This window comes from Crotalus tigris, unplaced genomic scaffold (assembly GCF_016545835.1).
Source record: "Crotalus tigris isolate CLP2741 ecotype Arizona unplaced genomic scaffold, ASM1654583v1 scf7180000018101.4720394464:4744507, whole genome shotgun sequence".
In the NCBI taxonomy this organism is placed as follows: Eukaryota; Metazoa; Chordata; class Lepidosauria; order Squamata; family Viperidae; genus Crotalus; species Crotalus tigris.
In genome coordinates this window covers 1,147,180-1,170,668 of record NW_024096823.1, presented here as the reverse complement: position 1 = coordinate 1,170,668, position 23,489 = coordinate 1,147,180, and the positions used below count along the sequence as shown (strand labels likewise).

At 43.8% G+C, this 23,489-nt stretch overlaps 2 protein-coding genes across 5 annotated transcripts; one reads left to right on the top strand and one right to left on the bottom strand.

The window, feature by feature from the left end:
• Positions 1 to 3,029: 3,029 nt before the first annotated feature.
• NPFF (neuropeptide FF-amide peptide precursor) lies at positions 3,030 to 7,608 on the top strand. Of its 2 annotated transcripts, none has more exons than XM_039347730.1 (3): positions 3,030 to 3,233; positions 6,049 to 6,179; positions 7,290 to 7,608. In XM_039347730.1, the coding sequence occupies exons 1-3, from the start codon at positions 3,099 to 3,101 to the stop codon at positions 7,414 to 7,416; spliced, it is 393 nt and encodes a 130-aa protein (XP_039203664.1). In that variant the 5' UTR covers positions 3,030 to 3,098; the 3' UTR covers positions 7,417 to 7,608. The 2 variants fall into 2 exon arrangements, with proteins under 2 accessions (XP_039203664.1, XP_039203663.1); XM_039347729.1 differs by lacking the exon at positions 3,030 to 3,233 and adding an exon at positions 3,282 to 3,700.
• Positions 7,609 to 8,663: 1,055 nt separating this feature from the next.
• On the bottom strand, positions 8,664 to 22,740 carry TARBP2 (TARBP2 subunit of RISC loading complex). Of its 3 annotated transcripts, none has more exons than XM_039347796.1 (9): positions 22,516 to 22,740; positions 20,771 to 20,940; positions 19,454 to 19,559; positions 17,726 to 17,806; positions 16,635 to 16,704; positions 14,704 to 14,821; positions 13,682 to 13,809; positions 11,226 to 11,412; positions 8,664 to 9,185 (listed from the first exon to the last, which is right to left on the bottom strand). In XM_039347796.1, the coding sequence occupies exons 1-9, from the start codon at positions 22,575 to 22,577 to the stop codon at positions 9,028 to 9,030; spliced, it is 1,080 nt and encodes a 359-aa protein (XP_039203730.1). In that variant the 5' UTR covers positions 22,578 to 22,740; the 3' UTR covers positions 8,664 to 9,027. The 3 variants fall into 3 exon arrangements, with proteins under 3 accessions (XP_039203730.1, XP_039203729.1, XP_039203732.1); XM_039347795.1 differs by having other exon boundaries at positions 16,635 to 16,707; positions 22,516 to 22,736; XM_039347798.1 differs by having other exon boundaries at positions 16,635 to 16,707; positions 20,771 to 20,935; positions 22,516 to 22,647.
• Between the last annotated feature and the right edge of the window lie 749 nt (positions 22,741 to 23,489).

Sequence of the window (23,489 nt, the reverse complement as noted above, 5' to 3'; positions counted from 1 at the left end):
CATAAATACTTTTGCACCAGAAGCATACTTTTCTTACATGCAAAAGCTTGGCAGGAAGAAAGTGGCTTTGTGAAGTGCTTTGGAATGAATGAAAGTCATACATTGTCAATGGAATTTCTTCCCTTTCAGGTAAAAATTCTAGGGAACCAGGAACAAATCTAGTTCAGCCAAAATGCTTCTCATATTCAGATCCAAAAAATGATTGTTTTTAATGCCTTCAGAGTTTTTAATCTATCTCTATTTATCTATTTATCATGTCCATCCATCCATCCATCCATCCATCCATCCATCCATCTATCTATCTATCTATCTGTCTATCATCTAATTTATTTGCACCCAGCATGCGATTCAAAGAGACACTTTGAATTCACATTACACTATACCATAATCAGATTGGCTTTGTTCTGGCTTGTACTAAGTTTTGATCTAATCATTCGTAAATCATAGTTTATCGCAGAGCATATTGCCTGAATTAAGGAATTTGTAGCTTACTGAAAAACTGGTTAAAGCCAACTGTGTTTTAGTAAAATATGAGAATCCAAACAGACATATGTGCACAATCTCTTGGTTAGGAGGACTATCTGTAGCTTATTTCACATACAAAAAAATGCAGCTGGTCAGAAACTGCATCCTGTCCAAATGTCCTTCGGAGGCTCAGGGATTTCTGTCACCTGAGGGGGAAGCCTAGGCAATGAATTCTGCAAGAGAATCGGCTCAGTTCCTGCTTCCAAGGAAATGGTGCACTTTTGTGTGGCTTGAATTTTCTGAAACTGCCAGACAATTTCCTCCTGAGGAGAAATCTTGCCTTCTCCCTCCAGGATCCCTCCCCCTCCTTCCCAAAATCAAGTTACTGTGGCTCTTTGGCTTTGTCCAACTTGACTGCATTGTTCCCTGCACCACAAAAAGCTTAGGTAGGGCATCATAGGTAAAATAAACAAAATGGATACTCTACCCTTTTGCTCCCTGACCTTTGGATATCAGGGTCAAACCCAGTTCACCTCTTTGACTGACCCCATCGAAACCGGGTTGACTTTCCATGCCCCAGACAAAACGCCCACAACCACTTCTAAACCAAAGAGTAGAGGCTCCTCACCAGCTCATAGCACAATGTCAAAGGATTTGCAACCTAGAGCAGAGGTCCCCAACCTTTTGAGAACCAGGGACCGGTTCTGTGGAGAGAGGTTTTTCTGCGGACCAAGGGGGTGTGGTTTCTTGCATCCCATGGATGGGGCTTCACTTGTTTACGCAGACTGGTTTCTGGCATGCTGCGGCCCAGTGCTGGACCATGGACTGGGGGTTGGGGACCCCTGACCTAGAGAAACTGAGCCTTCTAACTCCTGACCAGCTGACGGCCTCAACATTCCATGGCCTTAACAAGGGACTGCTCTCCTGAAAGGGCTATTTTGCCTAAAAGTAGAAGTCATCCCAGGTATACAGACAAGGACTTGATTAGCTTTCCCAAACAGAGCGGCCAATCAGATCACTAGGATTTTGCCAACTTGTAGCCCTCAATTTCTATAACAATCTTGGCTTATCCATTGTTCAGGCTCCCTCTTTCTTCTAAAGCAGGCAGCCAATATGGTGTTTGCAATAAACATGGGTTCTTCTCCTCCTTAGTGTTGTGCTCTTGTTCTCTTCTTCAGATTGAATCCACTGGTCAAGTGAGGCTATCCAGTTTCTAAATTCTGTGGCAAAACTAGTTTATGGATATAATTATAGATGTCACATCTTGGAACACAACAAATTGGTCCCATGATCATCTTTTGCACTTGCCTCCTATTAGCTTGTATGTATATGTCTTTGAGTCAGTGTTGACCACTGGCAACTGCCTATGTTAGTCGTGCAGTTTTCTTGGCAAGGTCTTGAAAGAGGTTTGTCCTTGCCTCCTTCTTGGGGCTGAGAGAGACTGACAGGCCCAAAGACACCCAGCTGGGTTTATGCCTATGCAGTAGTGGAAGTCACAATCTCCAGATTTCTAGCTTGATACCTCCGTCACACCAGCAAACTAGTTCCCTTATTTTTTATTTATATTCCATCTTTATTATTTTCACAAATATCTCAAGATGGCAAACATATCCAAGATATCTTCCTCCTCCAAAACAACTGGCTATTATGATTAAGGCAGAACCTGAATTCATGGTCTCTGGCTTTCTAGCCTGGTGTTTTAACCACTAGACTAAACTGGCTTAAACTTACAAATGACTTAAATTGAGGGAACGGATTATTTGGTCATGATTTTTTTCTTCCTCCTGCTTGCCCAGCCCTTGCACTGCAGTTGTCACCTTACTTTAATATGTACCTCATTACAGGTAGCCCTTGACTTATGACAATTTAGCCCAAAATTTCTGTTGCTAAGTGAGATGGTTCAGTGAATTTTGCCTCATTTTATGACTTTTTGGCCACAGTTGTTAAGTAAATCACTGCAGTGGTGAAGTTAGAAACACAACTCTTAGCTGATTCTGGTTTCCCCATTGACTTTGCTTGTCAGGCAGTTGTAAAAGGTAATCGCATGATCCTTGGACACTGCAACTGTCATAAATATGAGTCCCTTGACAAGCCTCTGAATGTTTAATCACATGACCATGGGAATGCTGTCAAGGGTTGAGTGAAAAATGGCCTTGTCATTTTTTTCCCAGTGCCGTTGTAACTTTGAACAGTCACTAAATGGACCATCGCAAGTCCAGGACTCCCTGTACTCTAACAGCTATATGGTGGGAAGAAACCCATCCGATGAAGTTATTCCCATGGTCCCGACTTGATTTCTGCTTTACCTCTATTAATGAACTACGGCAGCCAGTTTTTGTAAAAATAAGTAAGTTTTTTAAAAAAAAAAGTATTAGGCCTTTATACTGCACCGGGGGAGAATAAATGCCCGAAGTTTTCCTCCCCGTTGGGCGGGAACGCTTCCATACCCCACCTGGGGTGGCTGGGCTTTTCTTCTTTCAGCCCGGCAAATTCCCCGCACCTCCCGCCCTTCCCAGAGGCCGCGTGTTGTAAATGGGTTTCATTATACGCGGCAAGAGCTCGCGCTTTGCCGACGTGAATGCCCGCAGGGAAGCGGGGCTTGTTAAAGAGGCTTAGCGGAACAGCCTTGACAAATGCCTGGTCCCGCGCAGCATCTGGGGCTCCAGACCCATCAATCCAAGGCGCCTGTTAAGCCGGCTGCAGGAGACGATGGGGGTCAGCGTCCCCAGCGCCGGCCTCGAGTTCCCCGGCGCCCCCCACAAACCATGGTAAACAAGCAATTAGCCGACGCGTCCCAACAGGGCCGAAAGAGCCATTTCGGCTGGATTTATCCTCGCAATAACGTGCAAGCGGCCCCAGACGGCAGTGGCGCTGCCTCTCGTCAGGGACCATCGCGGTCCCTCTCCGCTCGTCACGGGGAGCTGCCGCAGGGCCCGCACCGCATGGGCTGCCTCACAAATGGTTGCCACCCCTGCCATCAATCCCGCCTCACGTCCCCCGGCTCTGGGATGGCTGGAGATATAAAGGCACTGCCAGGAGAAGGGAAGCAGGACGGGGTGGGGAGCAGAGAGGAGAGGAGCGGGCCTCCACCATGGACGCTTCCCGCCTTTTGCTAGCGTTGGCCTTGCTCTCGGGCAGCCTGAGGCCGGGCCGGAGTCTCGAAGAGGTGCTGGGCTCGCGAGAGCTCTTGGTCGAAGAACCCAACGCCTACCCGGAGAGGTTTTTAGACTGGATGGTAAGTGGCCCCGAGGCGAACGCGGTACTATTTCGGCCTTCCGTTTGGTTTTTGCCTCCGTCCCGCCTTTCCTCGAAGGAAAGTTTTAGCCGCAGATGTGGCCGGGGCGTCCATTGTAAGCTGCCTTTTCTCCAGACTTTAGACCGGGCGCATAGATTGCCCTCCTGCTCCCATCACATTTCATCTTTATCACAACCTTGTAAGGTGGGTTAAGGAGAGAGACTAACTTGAACTTGCCCAGAAGAAAGCTTTGGTATAGATGTGCCAGCCCCCACTATACGCAGTCTGCCCCAATTATGTACATCCATTCGAATAGGACAATTGCTTGCATCTTTCCTACCAACAGAGCCAAGACTGGGGATCCTGGCATCAGCTAGCCAGTTTGGAGGTGAGAAGGTTAGCTAAAGCTCAACCAGAATAGAAAAAAACAAGCCTAACTGCAACAAGGCAATAGCTAATGGCCTTTGCTCATTTCTATTTCCCAGTCCCAACCATTTTTCTGATATTTTGGGAACTCCCCAAGAAGGACAAAGTATGCATTTCTTCTTCTAGTTTCTTCTATATTCTTCCTCTTACCTACTATCAGGCATGGACTCCATAGGTGGTCTTAAGAAAGTAGTAATTAATTTTAGCGCTAATAAAGATCTGGGATAATTCTATAGAGCTCTGTCAAAGGAGTATATGAAACATGCGTGGAATTGTTTTTGTATTAGGACACTTTTATTTTGTGACTGTTTACCTTGTTTGCTGTGTAACTTAAAATGCTGCAGCTTGAGAATTTCGGGCTTTTTCTAAGCATGATTCCAGTAACAAAAGGCGTAGGGAGATTCAGGCTGGAGAACCTGTATGTTGCTGTTCATCCTCATGTTAGTAACAAGCATCCATGTTTCCCTATGTACTGTGGACATGTGTTCTAATGAGTGACCACTCAATAATATATGGTGTGTGCGCGTGCGCGCACACACACACACACACACACACACACACACACACACACAGAGGTATCTTGTTTCCGGTGTACCATACTATTTGTGGAAATAGCTTTTTTTCCACAAGATATGTAGTTGATAAATATGATCTTCAGGATGACGTTTTAGAGGAATTCTGTTCTTTTTGTTATATGGCTGCTATTGGAAAGGAACATGGGAAAAAAGTTCCCTTTATGAAATCTTAAAACTGTCTTGCTGATCAGTGGGTGCCTTCAGCTGACTAGAATGAAAAGGCTTCTTTGCTTCCTGGTGTTTTTATCAAAGGGCACGTTTGCAGCAAGAGAATTTCCAGATTGACATAACCTGTCATATTCTGATATGAAAGCATCAGTTTACCCAAAATGTGTCCTTGCAAACTCAGGATTAATAGGCAGTCTTATAAAGGCTCATAGCATATTGGGGGCTGAAATAGAAAAGCTACAGATTCCCTGTGCATTTTAAGAAACATGCAAACTGAGCAATAAAAAAACAATATAGCCAGGATCCAACTTAGAGTAATCTTTCTCTTGTTATAGGTATTGGACAAAAAAATTAAACTAGAATGTACTTTAAGATTTACATCTGAAACCCCCTTGCCCAACCTGATTGCCCTCCAGTTCAAAACCTATCATTGCTAACCTGGCTGGGGAGGATGGGAGTTATAAACATATTCAGTTGGAAGATGTCAGGTTGTGGAAGGCTGATCAAAATCTGAAGGCAAGCTATATGACTGAGTTTGCTTAACATACTTAATGCATGTTGGGGTTTTGCACAGTACACTGAATAATACACTAACAACATTATTTAGGTTTACCCAACACACTATTCCCATCTTAAAACAATCTAATTAGGAGTAAAACTACAAGCTTAGCATGTTATGTGAATGCAACCGTTTGATCTTTAACCTGGCTAGGCATATTGTGTGAATCCAGCCACTAGAGCAGAAGTCCCCAATCTTTTGGGCACCAGGGACTGGTTCCGTGGAGAGAGATTTTTCTGCGGACCGGAAGGGGTGTGGTTTTGTGTGCTGCCTGCATCTCGCAGATGGGGCTTTGCTTGTTTGTTCAGACCGGTTGCTGGCATGCCGCAGCCCAGTACTGGTCCACGGACCAGGGGTTGGGGACCCCTGCATTAGAGTAAAACCAACGGGAAGCAGCTGCCTTTATTTTGTTATGGTGCAGGACAGATCTTCTCCCATACTTGGGCCTTCACGTTGAAGCTACAGACAGCATTCAACATCTACATACTGTTCCTGCATAATAAGGGTGAGCTGTGGTTGTATTGGGTCTTCATCTGACCCATTGTACCTCTTAACCTTGGGGCAAACTCTCCTCCTGTCCAACTGCATGCTCTGATGAGCTCCAGGCTTTCTCCCTACAGCCACAAGAGGGTGAAGAGCACACTGGACAGACCTTACCTGACGACCATCTGCTGGGCATCCTTCTCCGTACATTGTTCCATGCTGCGCAGAGACCTGGCCGCAGCCCTTCCTTCCTCTTCCAGCCACAGAGGTATGACTGATTACAGGTTTATTAAGCAGAACTACCGCATATATTCAGGTGAAATAGGAGCAAATATGTTGACTTCATGTTTCTAATACAATTTCAAAATTTCATTTTGGTCAGTTTTCTGGATTTAACTTGAAAAACATTTTTTCAGTGGTTGCATTAGAAAATCCAGCTACTTTTCATCCAAATGGTGCACTATTTGCATAGATTTCACTAACCTCTCATGGCATCATATAGTGTAAATATGAGGCAACAGCTTCATAGAGATAATTAAGGAAGAGCAAGAGATAATGTGTAATTGCTATCCAAATAGAGCTTTCCAAACTGTGTTGTTGATTTTTTTTTTGCTGTTTTTATTCTTTTTTATGTCCTTGCGTGTGACAGATGAAGTAAGGTCAAGTACTAGTCCCAGCTGTAGGAGAAAAATTAACCAGGATTGTTTTACTTTACTGAATTCCTGGCTTACACCTCTGCACAAACCAGGAATTGTGTTTGAAATACACTGCTGATTGACTTTCCATTGCATTTATTCAACAATTGAATAGTGTTTCTGTTACATCCTGGTTTGAAATAGCAAGCCAGAAATTGGGCAAAATGAAACTGAATTTTGGTTCATTCTTCCTCCAGGATGTGCAGGGAAAAACATGGGGAAATCAGAACAGAATTCTTTATGCTTCTCTCATACGGTAGTTCTGTGCTACCGTACATACAACTTCTGCCTAACTGATGCAAATGAATGCTGCCTCTCCAATACAAAGCAGTACTATGAAGTGCACTCAGAACTGAATGAATACATGATCCATTTGTTGGCATCCCCATTCACATGTGCCTCCAACAAGGGATGGCTTTCATCTTTTCACCTTTCTGTCCTTTAAAAAGAACTAATTACTTCCTGAACCACAATCTAATTCACTTCAGAGTCAAGTCCTGGAGGCAAGTGATACCCTTAATTCTTTGCTTCTGAGCTTTCTGGAGTCATTTCACCAGCTACTGCTGGAGACAGAATGATGTTATCAGAGGGAATATCACTCTGATTTCCACCAAGAGGGCTCAGTTTGACCCTTCAGGCACTGCATTCTCTGTGTTGCTCTCTGCTTCTGATCCTTTTTATAGGTTCGGCCGTGAAGCCAGGACCAGCAGTTTGAGAAGCGCTGGCCGGATCAAACCACGGGCTTGGGATTCTTTGGCCCCTCAGTTTCTGAGTTTGGCTACGCCACAGCGCTTTGGCAAGAAAAAATGAAGCTGGAAGTAGCAACCTGGGAAAAATAAATGCCAAAAGTAATTGCCTCCTGGATCCTGGCAAACTGGACAGGAGCCTCACCTTAATTTTCTGCTTCTTTATTTGTCACTCAGCCTTAGCTGGTGGCCTATCCCTATTAAGGGCGTGTATTTTATCTGTTGTCAACAATAATAAAACAACATTGGTACATCTTGGAGGATACTGCAGTCCTTTTGTCATGTAGACTAGCAGGTAACTCTCTCTGCAATTGACCTCTTCAGCTACAACCCTCATTAGTCTTAATCTTCAGGATCATTGAACAGGGATGAGAGATGTTCTTCAAAGTTTTCTGTTTGGGAATGGTACTCAGTGCTAAGGGGGAAAATGAATGGCACAGTTGGAAAAAGAATTATGGTGAAAATTACATGTGCCTTCATAGGTGAGTACATCTATGGTAAGTGAAGTCTGCTTTTATGCAAAGACTTCCTCTCTAAAATGCTAAAAATGTTTGTTGGTCACAGTGGTGGTGAGTTATTGGCAACACCTGTCTGGGAGTGAATCTTTAAAACCCTGCAAAATGCAAATTCTCCCCCAAATGGATTTTGCACAATGCATAGAATTCATTACACTGAAAGACTACTATCTTATGCTATACCACATATGGCCAAAGTAGCTGAATAATACAGCTCCTAGAATAAGGGGTATGTAGCTCAACATAACCTGTAAGCATCAGATTGACCCTGGCTGAGTTAGAAAAACACAGTTGCTGTTTATGGGACCAGTTACCTATTCAGATTCTTTCCTTGGGTTGGGACAGCTGCATGCCTACAAAAATGAGTATTGGTTTGAGGAGACTGAAGACAATCTGGAGAAATTAACTAAAAGGCAGAATTGTTTGAAACCCCGTTTTAAAAAAGAAAAAATATATTTTCTGGACATAAGAGAGAAGCTTGTTGGACAATTCAAAATTTCTTTCCACATCTGAGTGGTGAAAATTGACTTCCCAGATGTTGCCGGACTCTACCTGGAGAAAGTATTTTAGGGCAGCTGTAGTGGGATTTACAGCCTCAGACCCTCCCTTCTGATAGCAAAGAAGCATGTGGGCAAAGGGATGCTAGCTTTTCACCCTCAAGTGAGCAGGACTGTATCTAAAGTAGCAGAGATGATAAATAGCTCAAGCAGCCCAAAGGTTTCTGGATTATGGCATGTGGTGAGGGAGGTACAGCTCTCTTGTATGCGCATGCCTGATTCCTTTAAAGAACTGGGGATAAAATAGGACAACTTTTTATTTGAAAAAAAAAAATCCAATTTTTTTTTATTGCGACTCCAAACATGATAGAAATCACTTGATGCTCATGTCCTGGAGAACAACAAGGGCAACCCCGAGTGAGCCAAAGAGGCAGGATAGCCTCCAGATGGGTTGTCCTTTTCCCTCAGAAAACAAGGCTCCGTACACCCCATCACTGCTGCAAGTTCAGCCAACTTTTTCAAAGTCTTCCAGTTCAGCCAGCCTCTGCCGACCCTCCTCCCTTCTTGCAGCCCCATCCAGTCACCTCCCTGTCACGCCAATTCATGAGAGGAAAACAAAGCAGCCTCCTCAATGGATCTGCGGCATTGTCAGGCGCGTGCCTCTCACTTGCCCCCAGCCATGATTCTGAGGTATTGAAGAGCATTGCGGGCAGCGTCGGCACGGGCAGCACTGCGGGAAATGGCTGAACCGTGGCACACGGTGGCTGGCTGTGTAGAAAGCTCCACCAAGCACTGGAAAAGGCCACTTATGCTCGTTTCATCTGTGAAGGGGGGAAAAAAAACCATTGTTACTCGAGCCAGGAAAACAGCAACCTGCTGCAACTACAAAGTAGTCCTTGATTTACAATCATTCATTCAGCGACCGTTTGAAGTTACAGGCACCAGGGGAAAAATAACTTATGACCATTTTTCACACTTAACGACGGTTGCAGCATCCCCATGATCAACATTTGGACGGTTGGCAACTGGCTCATGTTTATGATGGTTGCAGGGTCCCAGGGATCATGTGATCACCTTTTGCAACCCTCTGACAAGCAAAGTCAACAGGGAAGTCAGGTAGACTTAACCACGTTACTAACTTAAAAACTGCAATGATTCACTTAATCAGCGGTGGCAGGAAAGGTTTTAAAATGGGGCAAAACTCACTTAACAGCTGAATTGTTTAGCAACAGAAATTTTGGGCTCAATTGCAGTCGAAGGTCAAGGACTACCTGTACACATTTTGTATCGATTATTCTTAATTCAAATTAAAGCATTCTTCAAATAGAAGCAGAGCAATGGATAAACAATATCTACAAATCTTCTGGCAATTAAAACAATAAGATAACTGGAGGACAAAAAATTTTCTTAGCACATGGCTGTGATAGTAAAAGAACTGTTTGGTTCATCTGGTGTGGTCAGTGGCAAATTATTTCAGCCTGTCAAACTAAAGGGCAACCATTTGGTCCTGCTTTTGTGAGCTTCACTGGGGACCTGGTGGGTTACTGTAGCATGGAGTTGTTAACACAATAAATGTTAAAATTTTGCTATGGCTGTGGACTCACCAGGTGGCCTAATGGAGGGATGGGGAACAAGCTGACTTCAAGATACTGATGAATTGCAAATTCCAGATGGCTTAGCTCAGTGGTGGCGAACCTATGGCACGGGTGCCAGAGGCAGCACTCGGAGCCCTCTCTGTGGGCACACGTGCCATTGCCCCAGCCTCGCCTCCCTCTGTGAGCCCCTCTCCAGCAGCCCCCCTGAAGGAGAGTCACCCGAGCGTGGCCTACGCGGAGCAGCGCAGTCAAGGATATGGCAGTCAGGCAGTGTAGACAAGACTCTTCCCTCACACCCCATCGTGCACAGTTGACGCTGCAGGCGTGGGCAGAGGGCGTGACCGCCATAGTGCTGGGCTGCCTGGGCGATCTGCGGCGGGCCCTGGAGGTGGTGAGTGGACCTGCGGGTAGGTGGGGCAGGGCAGGGGGTGGAGTGGGGGCGGGACCAGTTTTTGGGCACTCAGTCTCTAAGAGGTTCGCCATCACTGGCTTAGCTACTATGGACACGCTGAAGGATGCTCGGTGTTGTAATTCTCATCCAGAAGTTAGGGAAGGCAAACCTATTCTCAAATGAAACACCAGGATATGCAGTACAGCAAAATGTCTAAACAATAAGCACTAAAGTGATACTTATTTTCCATTTCTGTCACCCCTTCTAATCTTAAATGTTTTGGAGAACCCTACCTTAACAGACAGAATAGGTTTGTCAACTGTGTTTCTGTGGCTCTGAAGTATACATTTCCATTCTTGTTTTGAAACTACTTTTAAAAATGGTATAACGTAATATTCTAACTCAAAATATAATTTTGCTGAGTGAGTTAGAATGGATATTTTAAAATGTCATTCTGCTCAAGAACAAATACATGATCCTTGCAGAGCTAAAGTCAACATTATATAATAACCATTGCCCTTAAAAAAAGCAGGCAGGAGTAGATTGCTTAAGCTCATAAGGTAATGGCGAATGCCTCATTGCACCAGAGTTAGAATGCGGTCATTCCTGAAAGATCGCAGGACTCACTTGTCAAATAGACAAAACAAAAATCTGCCTGACTTGGTGGTGATCACTTCAATATTTTCCTTTTTCCCATCTAATAAATATATACCTAAACTAAAGCAGATCAACATTACAATGACCATGCTAAATTCCTGACCTTGTCTTGTTTGGGGTCACTAAATGAGGACTACCTGCAGTGCATAGGAGGGAGGAGAGAATTCACACAACCTTTGTAGATAACCACTCCCTCTAATCTCTGCCTCATTCCTTACCAATATCAAGGTAGCTGATATCAAAACTCTGCTCTTCAGAGAGCTCCTTCAAGAGGTTGCAGAACCCAGAATTGAAGACCGAGTGGCTTTTCAGATGAAGGATCTTCTCTCCCACTGAGTTGCGCAGAGAATCCCAGGTACAACCAGATCCCCGACTTTTCATCCCATCCAGTTTGGTTCCTGCAATCTAAGTAGGAAAAAGTATTCAAATAGTCAGGAGGTTCTGTTTCTTTCACAGATTGCAGCATACCGTAAGTAGTTAGTTGACTTCCTTCTGCTCTTACACAATTACCCGTGACTTTCTGTCTTTGTTCTTGCTAAAATTCCTAGGTGCCCTGCCGCCCCTCAATAGTGTTACCAGCCACTGATCTAAAAATCAGCAGCTACCTCCTTGCAGAATCCAGGAGTGGGAATGGCTTGTCTTTTAAGTGATCAAATTACAGTACTCCCAAGTTCCAACTTTCAAAATGCCCATACAGAAACCTGACAACACAACTAAGAACTTGCAGCGCCCAAGGGGAAATGTGATATTGTCTTTGGGGTTCAATTCTTTGAACCCAGATCCCAGTGCATTCTGGAAAACGCAGGCCAATGACTTCATGTCAACATCAGACCTTTTGAGGTTGGCAAAGTGGTAGAGAGTATTATATATTCTTTCTTGGACTGGATGACTGAGCAAAATTCACCCTAAATATTTCACTACTTAAGGCAAAAACAAAGATTTGTCCCGTCCCATTAAGAAGTAAACTGGTATTCAAATTTGAGCTGTAAAGTTGCCCAGCATAGCACTTCATTACCTTCTTCCTCTTCCTTTCTGCTTCTGCGCAAACACAATATCCTGGGAAATGGAAGGCTGATCTTTAGCCTTGTTCTAACCATGAGTCAGAAGAGAAGAGGAGAAGAGTCCACCAGTCCTCAGTTGCACATTCAAGGGACACCAGTTTATGCTGCTTTCTATCATATTGGCCGACTAGTTTCCCCAACTTGTTGAAAACAATGCATGGGATGTTTCTGGCTCGCAGAAAACCTCCAAATTGGCCACTAAATCTTATTTTAGTGACAGAAACTGATGGAACAAGTCATATTGTCTGCCCATTACACCTATTTTTGGACCAGCGGGACCTGATGGTGGAGCCCTACTCGCCCACAAGCAGACTATTGCAACCTGCCTTACACGAAGGCTACTCTTGCAGACCACTCAAAAGCTGCAGCTATTGGTCCAGACTGCAGCAGTATAAGTTGTAATGGGCACGTTTCGATACTGTATGCCGAAAAGTGGCAGAGCCACCAGCTGAAGGGGAAGGAGCCTTTCTAGGGGGAGTAAAGAGGCATTCCAATTTGGAGTCTGTTGAGGGAGCAAACATCTGAGGTCAAACCCTCAGGTCAACATTTGCCGTTCTCCCAAGAGGAGGCAGACAGTCTGGTGAGATTCTTGTAATAAGTGATCAATAATAAAGTGTCTATTTGGAACCATCCACGGGTGGTTCTGGATCTTTGTGCCTGATACCATAGGACACTGCTGCTCTGCAAGCTGCAAAGGTGGCCAGTAAGCTTCTAGGTACAATTCTGGTTACAACCTATGCAGCCAGACAACTTAAGGGATCACCTATCTCTGATGGTTTTTGCCTGTCTGGGATAAACAGCAGATAACTGAACAGAAGGGATAATGCCCTAGGGCAGGGATAGGCAACCTCAGCTCTTTTATGACTCGTGGACTTCAACTCTCAGAATTCCACAGCCGGCTCAGGAATTCTGAGAGTTGAAGTCCATGAGTCATAAAAGAGCCGAGGCTGCCTATCCCTGCCCTAGGCTCCCTCAATGAAACAATCTAATGCGCTGGGACCACACTTTCTGTTGTGGTGCCTGCCCTCTGGAATGCAATCCCTCTAGAGATTCATGTGGCTCACACTTTGATTTTTCCCCAAGGCCTTGGGTTAAGTTGGGTGCTGAGCCCTATATAATTTCATTTGTTCAACGGATTGTCTTTTCCCAAGGTATTCGTGCGCTTTTTATTGTCTGTTTTTTATTAATTTCTTTTTACAGTTCAGAGGAGACAGACAACTTTCTGCATCCATAGAAGAGAAAATTCATTACATTCTTGAGAAATTATTAACAACATTTAAAACCAATTTAGTTTTATCTAATTTTGGGGAGCGTGGCCCAGTTTTACATTCCTGAGATAAATTTTCCACAGCAGAGCTATAGAATGAGGCTTGTGGCAAGTTACTAAAACTTTGCTGGCCTCACAATTGCCAGGGTTGACATAGGCTTCGGAATGCATCTTGGGCAGAAAATTTGCTGTTTACGGAATTTTACATCTGCTCTCTGGAACAGATGTTTTGCATTTTTGCAAGACTATCAGTGAACCGACTTCTTAATCTAAATGAAAACAGAGCAACATTTAGAGCGACTTTGGTCTCCTTTTTTCTACTTCTCGTTGTCACTTCAAGACTCACAATAGAAAACTGGTCCTCTTCCATTTCAGCCTCGCTCCCCTCTCGTGGATCCAGAGGAACATTGTGGATCCGAACCAGCATCTTTGCTGCAGCGTTGCGTTTGGCTAGTTTTTTGGAAGTGCCACTCCCTGGAAGGAAAAGTTGGAATGGCAATTTGAAAACAGGACTGATATATTGATCCTAAACTAGATTCACCCCAAACTCTGAATGTACAGCCATAGGTTACAAAGACTTCTTTTTTTAGGGCCTTATCAGCCAGCTCTCTGGAAAGCCTTTTACTGTACATTCCCATTATCTTTAATTGGCTGTATGTGAGTGAAGGTTGCTTTTGTGCTTTTGCCTTTGATTTCCCCATCTGGTTTAGAATGGCACCAATCCTCCTTTCATTTAAGCCTGTTATTGGGACGCTCCCCACTCTTTTAAAAAGCCTTAATAATTCCAATGGGATTGCTGAAGGAACAGGTCAGGATTGAGATCCACACAACAAGGAATTAAGATTAACTACACAGATCAATCAAAGGTGGATTTAGATTCTTTGCTAACATCTTATGACAGCTATTTATTTAGCATACAACATATCATACATGGAGTTGCAATATATATTAACATTTTACATAGATTAAAAAAACAATAAAATATGAACGTTAAAAGGATCTATATTCAGATGCCAATGTCTAGGCCACGGGTAGGTAACCTTGGCTCTTTTATGACTCGTGGAGTTCAACTCCCAGAATTCCTGAGCCAGCATGGCTCAGCTTGGAAACCTCTCCCTTTCCCCTCAGCATGGCTGGCTCAGGAATTCTGGGAGTTGAAGTCCACGAGCCAGAAAAGAGCCAAGGTTGCCTACCCCTGGTCTTCTAGGCCATCTAATCATTGAAGCACAGCATCATTTATACTGGACTGGTATGTGCCCTCAGCTTACAGTCATGATGTGATCTACCATTTGACATGGGATCCTGCAGGCACACTGAGGGGAGGATATTATGCCCCATTTATACAATGAATATTTTATGATAGTATACCTATTTCAATAAACCTTTCAACACGACAAGTCATGGTGAATTCCTTGCGGTGTGCCGGCCCGGATTCCTGAGTGACGGTGTATTCTGGGAGTCGCCAGCCCTTCTGCACTACCAGTTCCTGGGGAAAGAGGCAGATTAGAAAAACATTTCCTTCTAAATTCTTAATGGGAGTGGCAGGTCTGGCCCCTATTGTTATTTTGGTATATGTAAAGCAGTGTTTCCCAAACTTGATAATTTTAAGGCATGTGGACTTCAACTCCCAGAATTCCACAGCCAGCGTTGCTGGCTGTGGAATTCTGGGAGTTGAAGTCCTCATGCCTTAAAATTGTCAAGTTTGGGAAACACTGATGTAAAGAAACAACTTACTGTATTTAGAAACCCTCTAGTACAGTGACAGCGAACCTTTTAGACACCAAATGCCCAAAATCCACCCCCGGCCGCTCCAACCCCATCCTGTCCGCTCTGCCCACCCTCTCCCCACCCGCCTGCAGGGCCACCCACTTCCACAGCCCACTGCAGCAGATCGCCCAGGTGGCACAGCAGTGCCATGGCGGCCACGTTCTATGCCCACGCCCCATAGCATCATCTGCATGCAATGGGGCGCAAGGGCGGAGTTTTGTCCCCGCTGCCCGACTGCCATGTCCTTGGCTGCGCTGCTCCACATGAGCTGCTCTCGGGGGGGCTGCTGGTGAGGAGGGGGGTCATGGGGGGAGGCAGGGCTGGGGCAACGGAGCACACACCCACAGAGAGGACTCTGAGTGCCTCCTCTTGCACACGTGCCATAGGTTCGCCACCACTGCTCTAGGTACAATCCCAATTGAAGGTTGCATTAAGTTAGCATAAGTTTGGCTGATAACTGAGAGAAGACTCAAGCCAGCATTAACTAATCTTTGCTATGGTCAAATAGAGTTACCATTTCTATAGGTTGGGATCAAGATAACTTGGAAAGCTCTGGCCACAGTAAATGGCCATACAATATGAGCACTGAGAAAACTGATTTACCTTGCTGTTGACCTTTTGAGGTGGGTATGTGACTGATTTCATCGTGTGTGACTGGTTTTATTCCTGAGCAAGCCCACGTTGCTTCTGAATAAAAAGCATAATCCCCAAAGACCCACACATACTGATAGGCTGTTTTCCTAACATAGTTCTTGGGCCTTCTTCCAAAACTGCTCCACCATCTGAAAGTCTTGGAGAAATACTGGGGAGGATCAAATGAGGCGACTACGTGGTTGATTCCCCATTCCTGCCCTCTGAATGTGGGCTAATGTCTCATTTTTAACACTCAGGACCTTGAGAGCACTGAAATTATGTCAAATTCTCGTCTAAGCAAAAGACGAAACGAAAGAAAGGAGAGGGGCTGAAGTGCCTGGCTTGCAGAATAGGATACAAATAAGAATCAATGTCAGACATGCGGCTTGCATGCCAGCAATATAGATCAGTGGTTTCTATGACAAAGTCTAATGCTGAAAGAGGAAGCTACCCTAGAACCTGCATCCACGTGAGGCTTCCCTTCCCTGTCTTGGTGTCTACCCAATGTGTATTATAGGAGTTGTGTTCAGTGCAGTGGGACAGCACCCCAATTGTGGAAAGATGGTCCTCCAGAGGGGTAGCCCCTTAACTCAGAATTCTAGCCAGCGTGGTCACGGCTGAAATATTTGAGAGTTTAGGCCCGTGCATTTAGAAAGTGACCACTTTGGGAAGGTTCTTGAAGGTTTCGTACAGACATATTTATAGAAATTAATTTATAGCCTATCAGGTTTTACAGAAGAGTGAAAGAAAAACGGTCTATAAAACATATGAATATTTAGAAAGTGTCAATAACCGATGTGCTTACAGAGTTTTAGTAAATGATTTTGAAAAGCCAGAAGAAAACTGTCAGCTGAAAGTACCCGAGGTTGCAATATATCGCAGCCAAGAAAACCGCTTACCTGTAAGGCCCCAACTGGATTGCACTCAGATTGTTGTGGGGATACTGGGGATTTTATATCCAGCGGGGAACTTCTAAGTAAACACAAAATTAAAAAAAAAGTTCTCCCCCAAAGTGCTGCTAGCCCATGTACCCCATGCACATTCGCCCACTGCTAATTAAAGGCACAGAAAAGTAGATCTTCCAGGGAGCTGCCTGAAGGGCCCTCAGGAAGGGAAACTGCCTGGAATCTGCACCTGACTGCAAAGCAAAGCAAAAACCAATCAATCTAGGTTGGAGGGGGAAATTCATTTGAGACAAATAGGCGCCTTTTACAAAAGGTGAACCAGACAGGAACCACTTGCTGCCCTTTCCAATGGCAAACCAGACATGCCTACCTAATTTCAAAGTACTGAGTAGCAAATGAAACAGAGTGTATTCCATATGTCTGAGTCTGCCCAATCCTTCCTACCTAGTGGCTACTGAGTGAGCTGGGCCTCTGCTCCAGAAAAGCCCTGCTGGCTTGGAATTCTAGAAGCTGAAATCTAAACCATCCAAAGAACAGGGTGGGGAAGACTATTGGAGTCTGTGAAGAGCAACAGGCAAAACGTCAGTGACAAACACCAGGAACACAGACTCAGAGAATCCAGCTTGTTCCAGTAGAGTAGCAATGAGCTTGAGGGAAACAGGGAGAGTTTAGAGCAGTGGTTCTCAACCTGTGGGTCGGGACCCCATTTGGGGTCGAACAACCATTTCATGCGGGTCGCCAAACAAAGCAGTCCGCCATTTTTTTCCCCTTTTCCTTAGCTCCCTTTTACTCTATTGGCTTTTGAAAGCCAATAGAATAGACTCTCTTGAATAGAGTCTAATTCTATTGGCTTTCAAAAGCCAATAGGAATTGTCCAGGCTGTCTCTGCCCTGCTGAGCCCGCCAAAAGTCCCATTCTGCAAATGGTGCTGCACCAGTTGAGTAGTTCTTGACTTACGACCGGTTGAGTAGTCCTCGACTTACGACCGGTTGGGGGTCGCGGCATTAAAAAGGTTGAGAACCACTGGTTTAGAGACATTGGGCAGCTCACCCTTCGTGTTTTCACTTCAGTATTTATCCCATTACCTTGGAGAGGCTGCTGGCAGGATGGGTACAGGCACAGCTTCCGGAGCAATGGTCGGAGCCAAGGGCTCTAGAGAAAGAGAGCTTCAAAATACAAGGTGAAAATATTAAAGCACGCTCAGTAGCAGAAATCCACCTAGTGGGGAAAAGCTTTTGAAATGAAGTCAGAGATTGCCAAACCTGGACTGCAGAATCTACTTTATTATTTTTGTCCTTCCAGAATATTTCCTCTACCCAAGCTTCCTTTTACTGCTTAAGGTATGCCCATTAAACTACTCTAATCCCATAATAGCTGATTTATACAACCTGCTGAGGCAAAGGTTCCTATCTGGTGTCTGGATCAATGTCTTGTATGAACCCGGCCATTCTATTAATTTAGGGTTCAATGTATTGCATGGACCCAGAAATTTGAGTTAATTCGGTAGTTAATTTGGCTGATTAGTAATGTAAAATAGCTCATAGATCCATGTACTGAATAAACTCAGTATTCATTCAGTCGCGCACAATATAACATCATAAAAAAAATGAACTCTCAAGAGAAGCTCAATGTGACTTGTAGCGTTTGATCAATGATATCTCATACTTTGGCCCAATAAAAGCCAAGTATTTTGATGCAAAGTGAAGAAACATATGTGAAAAAAGTTCAGAGTGCAGATTCTGGAACAAATGTTTTTTAAAAAAGTGTTTAGTATTTTTAACAGTGCAACAAATATATTGCAACCTTGCCTAATTCCAACACTTGGTTACACATTTGTCAAAATGGACTAGTTCTCTTTGAGGAGTCCTTGGTGCTCTCTGAGCTTGCTTGTTTTCCTGCAGACGTTTCATTACCCTAACTAGGTAACATCATCAGTGCTACTGTAGTAATGAGTGCTGTTTGGTGTCAGTTTATATTCTGGTGTCTTGCCTGTCTGGGTGGGTGGGGGTGTTCTTAGAGATTCTTTGGTTGGGCTGTTTACTAATGGCTCTTTGGCAGTTTCTTGATTGGGGTATTGCTTACTTGATTGCTGGTCTGAGGGTGACCTTGGAATTAATCTGTGCTGATTACTGGTGGAGAGGTGCTGGAGTCTTTTTTGTCTTTTGGGCTGACTGTCTCTTTTGCATAATCTATAGATGTTGTTAATGTCTCTGTGTCTGTTGATGGCTGATTTGTCAGAGTGCCAGGCTTCTAGAAATTCCCTGGCATTTTTGGATTTGGCCTGGTCTAGGATTGTCACATTTTCCCAATTGAAACTATGGTTAAATCTGTCTATATGTTGTGAAATTAAAGAATTTTCATCGTGTCTTTTGACTGCCAGTTGGTGTTCATGGATGTGTTCTGCCAGTCTTCTTCTAGTTCCCTTTCAAATAATGAGTAAATGCAGAATATTGGTGGAAATACAGCATTGTCAGTAGAATTATAATACTGTGGTAGAACAATCAATCTAGAGGCTTGCTCATCTGTGGGGGCAGGGAGAACAGAGAGATCATTTAAGCCCTTTAAAGCTCTGCAGTCCTCTTGGTCTTTGGTAGCTTGTTTAAATATACCATAAATGTTAGTATATCAGGGGCTTATTCGGCTGCCCATCTTCACCAATAGTAAGAAAATCCTCACCTTTATCCAAGACTGGACATAAATTAAGTTTTTGAGATGGACAAAATATAAACAATACTAGAGATAGAGGACGCCCAGATAATTCTCAAAGAGCATCTGAGATCTCTAGAACCATCCCAAGCAGTCAAATCCCTCACCTGGCTTCATCCAGCGGTGTCTGTTCTAACATGTTTCCTCCCTTCAGGAGCCTAAGTGCCACTTCTGCTGCCTTATGTTTGGCAGCCTTTTTGCTGGGTCCTTGGCCTGAGAATAGGAAGGAAAGAGATACCGATACCAAGCCAAAGTCAGAATGAGAACTTGTAAGAGTGAAGTATTTATTATATCCTCTCACTGTCCCATGGTAGGAATCAAAAGGCACACATGGGGATCCCTGAAATTTATCATAGGCCTGGCCCAGCCCTACTTTAGTAGGCCCAGCTTTAGTAGAGAGGAGTTAAACAAGTTATAGGAGGGATTCCCAAACTGGGGCTCAGGACACTCCCCACCCATCCCAAGGAAAGATTGCAAATAACTTGGGGGAAGTCATACTTTAAAAAAACGAATAGACTTGTGTAGACAAAAGTAGGAGTATTAAAACTAATTCTGGGCTTCCTTTCTTATTTTGCCTAGCATGGTGTGCAATTGCGGTACAATAAAGTTTAAAAGCTGCTGTGAAAGATACATTAAAAATGCATATTTTATTAAATGTTTCTTTTATTACACGCAATATATTTATTCTTTATCCTATTCTAATATCAATTAAATCATTAGTTTTATTCAGAGGGAAGTCACACCTATTCACTGAACAATTCAGGGGGTCAAAGAATCACAACCTTGGAGAGGCTCTGGGCTATTGTGTAGAGCTACCAGTTCTGGACTGCAAAAATCCACCAGCAACTCCCAGGGGACATTTGTATTTTTACAGGGAGGACCTGGGAGACCTATTATTGCAGATGGTCTTTTAAGAATTATTCCCAAGTCTAAATGACACAATTAGGCACAACTGGAGATTCAGGGAATATAAAACATCAGCAAAATTTTGTGGTTACAATATATATTTTTGCTCCTTCTCACATGCCCCCATACACACACATATCATCCACACTTAGTCACACCCTTCTCAACTAGGCTGGCAGCACTAGCCAGAGGGACAGAAGTCTGGATCCAAGGACAATTCAAAGAGTGGGCAGGCTTCAGGACCGCTTTTATTCCCCAAAGTCCTTGCTTTGTTAATTCATAAGTCTGATAGTTGTTGGCAGGACTTGAGGAGGGATTGTCCATGTGCTCAGGCCCAATTTCTTTGGTCTGGTTCAGGTGACATGTTTTTTTCCTATGTTTTCTTTAACTACTGGATTTCTTAATTACTTCCCCTAAGGATTTTTTTAGGTATATCAGCTTCAGCCTAGTTTCACAAAGACCAATGAAAAATAAGGTAAACTGGTTCATCAGTATACTTATTCTTTACCGCAACTAACCGGTGCAGCTGATGTCACCAACTGTGACACGAAAGGTGAAGTTCGGCTGATGTGCTTGTCCTTCAGCTTTCAGTAGGTCATAGACAGGTGTTTTGCCTATGCGTGTCCCATACTCTTGTAGCAGGCTGATCGGGGTCTTGCCAGGATTGGACGCCAGCATTTGCTCTATACTGAGGAAAACAGGGAGACAACTATGAGTATTAGAGCTATTCTTCCTTGTTTTCAATGTTTCTGTATCTTCTGTGATCTCAAACATTAAGGCAGCTTTTCCCAGCGTAATACCCTCCAGATATGTTGGGAAACAACTTTGACTCCCCAGCTAGTACAAGTAAAGACTATGCTACCAGAGGTATTAAAAGGTATAACTCAACATACAAGGGGAGCACCAGATTGAGGAAGACTATTCTATAGCAAAGAATGATCATCTTTCTTTCAACCCCATTCCAAAGCATCTCCATCTTTATCACTGACAGAACAAACTAAATTCCTATAGTGAGTTCCTCAGTGACAATAGGATTAAACTCCTCTTCAACAAAAGATTTATCACAAAATGAACTCTCCCATCCATGTTGATCTGTCAGAAAAATCCAGTGGGAATAGAATAAATTCAAGTAGACTAGAAACTACAAATTTTCACCCCTATGAGTGCTTTAATTAAACATGGAGCAACCATTTAGTTCTAATGGAAATCTATATGATAACACATAACCCTGTGTTTTGGAACCAACTGGATCACAGTCCAAGAAATTTATCTAAGCATATTTATCCATATAGTATGGCTGTATTACTATTATCCTTCTCATCTGTTTCACTACCTTTTCTTATTGGTATCGTTATTATGAGTATTACTTTGTTATGATTATTATTACTTTGTAGTTTTGCATGTACACTGAGAGCTTATGCACCAGAGACAAATTCCTCATGTGTTTCTGGGCCAATAAAATGTTCTATTTCTAATCAGTCCTATTCCTGCTTCTAAGGCAGTAAGATTGAAGATATCCTGGCAACAATATGGACTTAACTATACTGTTAAGTATAGAAGTGAGATTTCCTGGTGGCTTTTCATCCAAAAACTACCAGGCCCACCCTGCTTATCTTCTAAGCCCAGACAAGCGGCATGAGAATAGTACACACAACGACATTTATACATTATGAATTAACCACATCAATTAAATCTCTATCCCATGTACGAAAGAGAAAAATGCAGATTCTGTTTAATTCAAAGCTATGTTCCATTCTTTCCTGCTTGCTTTCCTTCTGCTGATCAGGAATGTCACACAGAACTCAAGCATCCCGTAACCCCAATATGAGACAGTAGCCATCACAAAGTTTAACCCGTGCCAAGCTTAGGCAGGATTTCAGTTCACATAATCCTTAGCCAGCAACATGCTGGGCGGCGTGGGGAGGCTGAGTTAATTAAACTATGTTGTGATGCGGCTCCTGTAAACCTAACAAGATGGTTTCTGCCATGAATGGACGGATGCTGGTGATAGATAGATATAGATACACCGTATATCTCTCTTTATATGTATATATATAGAGAGAGATATCCAAGGCCCAGGATATCTCGCCAAAACACGCCTTATATTGCAGCATGGTGACGGATGGCAGACCGGGCCTTTGGACCGTTTGGATTGTCTCAATGGCACCCGAAACACGTTCCTTGGGGGGGGTGTTAATCTGCAAGGGGCGGGGCTTGCCCCTTCGTCTCTTAGCAACGGCCCCAAAGAGGCGGTGTTATTCACCTGGGGAAGCTGCCGCAGCTCCTCACGTTTCCGCAAGGCTCCTCCGCCTCCTCCTCGCTCATTCCCTCCTCCTGCCCCGCCGCCGCCGCCGCCACAACTCCTTCCACCCTCCAGCCCGGCTCACAAAGGCCGGGAGAGAGGAAGCGATAGTCTCCTGTCGCCTCAAAAATGCTACGTGGCGCATCCTGGAAGCTGGAGTCCACACGAAGACTACCGCCACAAGGCAACATTGACAAGAAGACTACGCATCCCGTGAGACCTTGCAGCATAGGGAGGCACAGAGTGGCTTCTCTTTCGATACGCTTCAATGCATTATGGTTGCTCCTGCGCACGATGGGAGTCGTAGTTCTCCTGTTGTAATTTTCCAAGCTGTAACATTGGACTAGACATAAACATACCCCAAAGGATGCGGGCGCGGTTCGAGGAGGAATAGTTTCGCTATTACAAGTACCACGTCAGGAATAATAATACATCAAGATGATTAAATGATCAAAACCTGCGTGTCATCACTTTTTAGCTCTAATCCCTTCTCACATCTCTTCCCCAATTGCTTAACAATGGAGGATGATCCTGTAGTTATAATTCCAACAAAGTCAGAAGTTTTGTTTAGTGGCTAAGCTTGCTTGGCACACTTACCCATACTTAAGTGAATTCACCCATTTTCTGGGTTCACTGAATGATGAAATAAGCTTGTTTGGGTTCATTCAGCACACTATTAAAATGTGAATTTAATAGTTTCCTTTTCTTGTGCAAATGTAGCTAAGAAGGGGTATACATCATTTGCTGAATTTCTGCAAATCCATTAACTTTAGCTTCTCTATTTTTACATCCAAATGTATGTAACTCATGCAGTGTGCCCTTGTGGAGGTGGTACATAGCATTAACAATGCTAAAGATACATTTCTCCCAAAAAGGCTTGCAGTTTAAAACATATAGACTGGGAATTTTAAAAAAATCAGAGGTAAGAGATAATA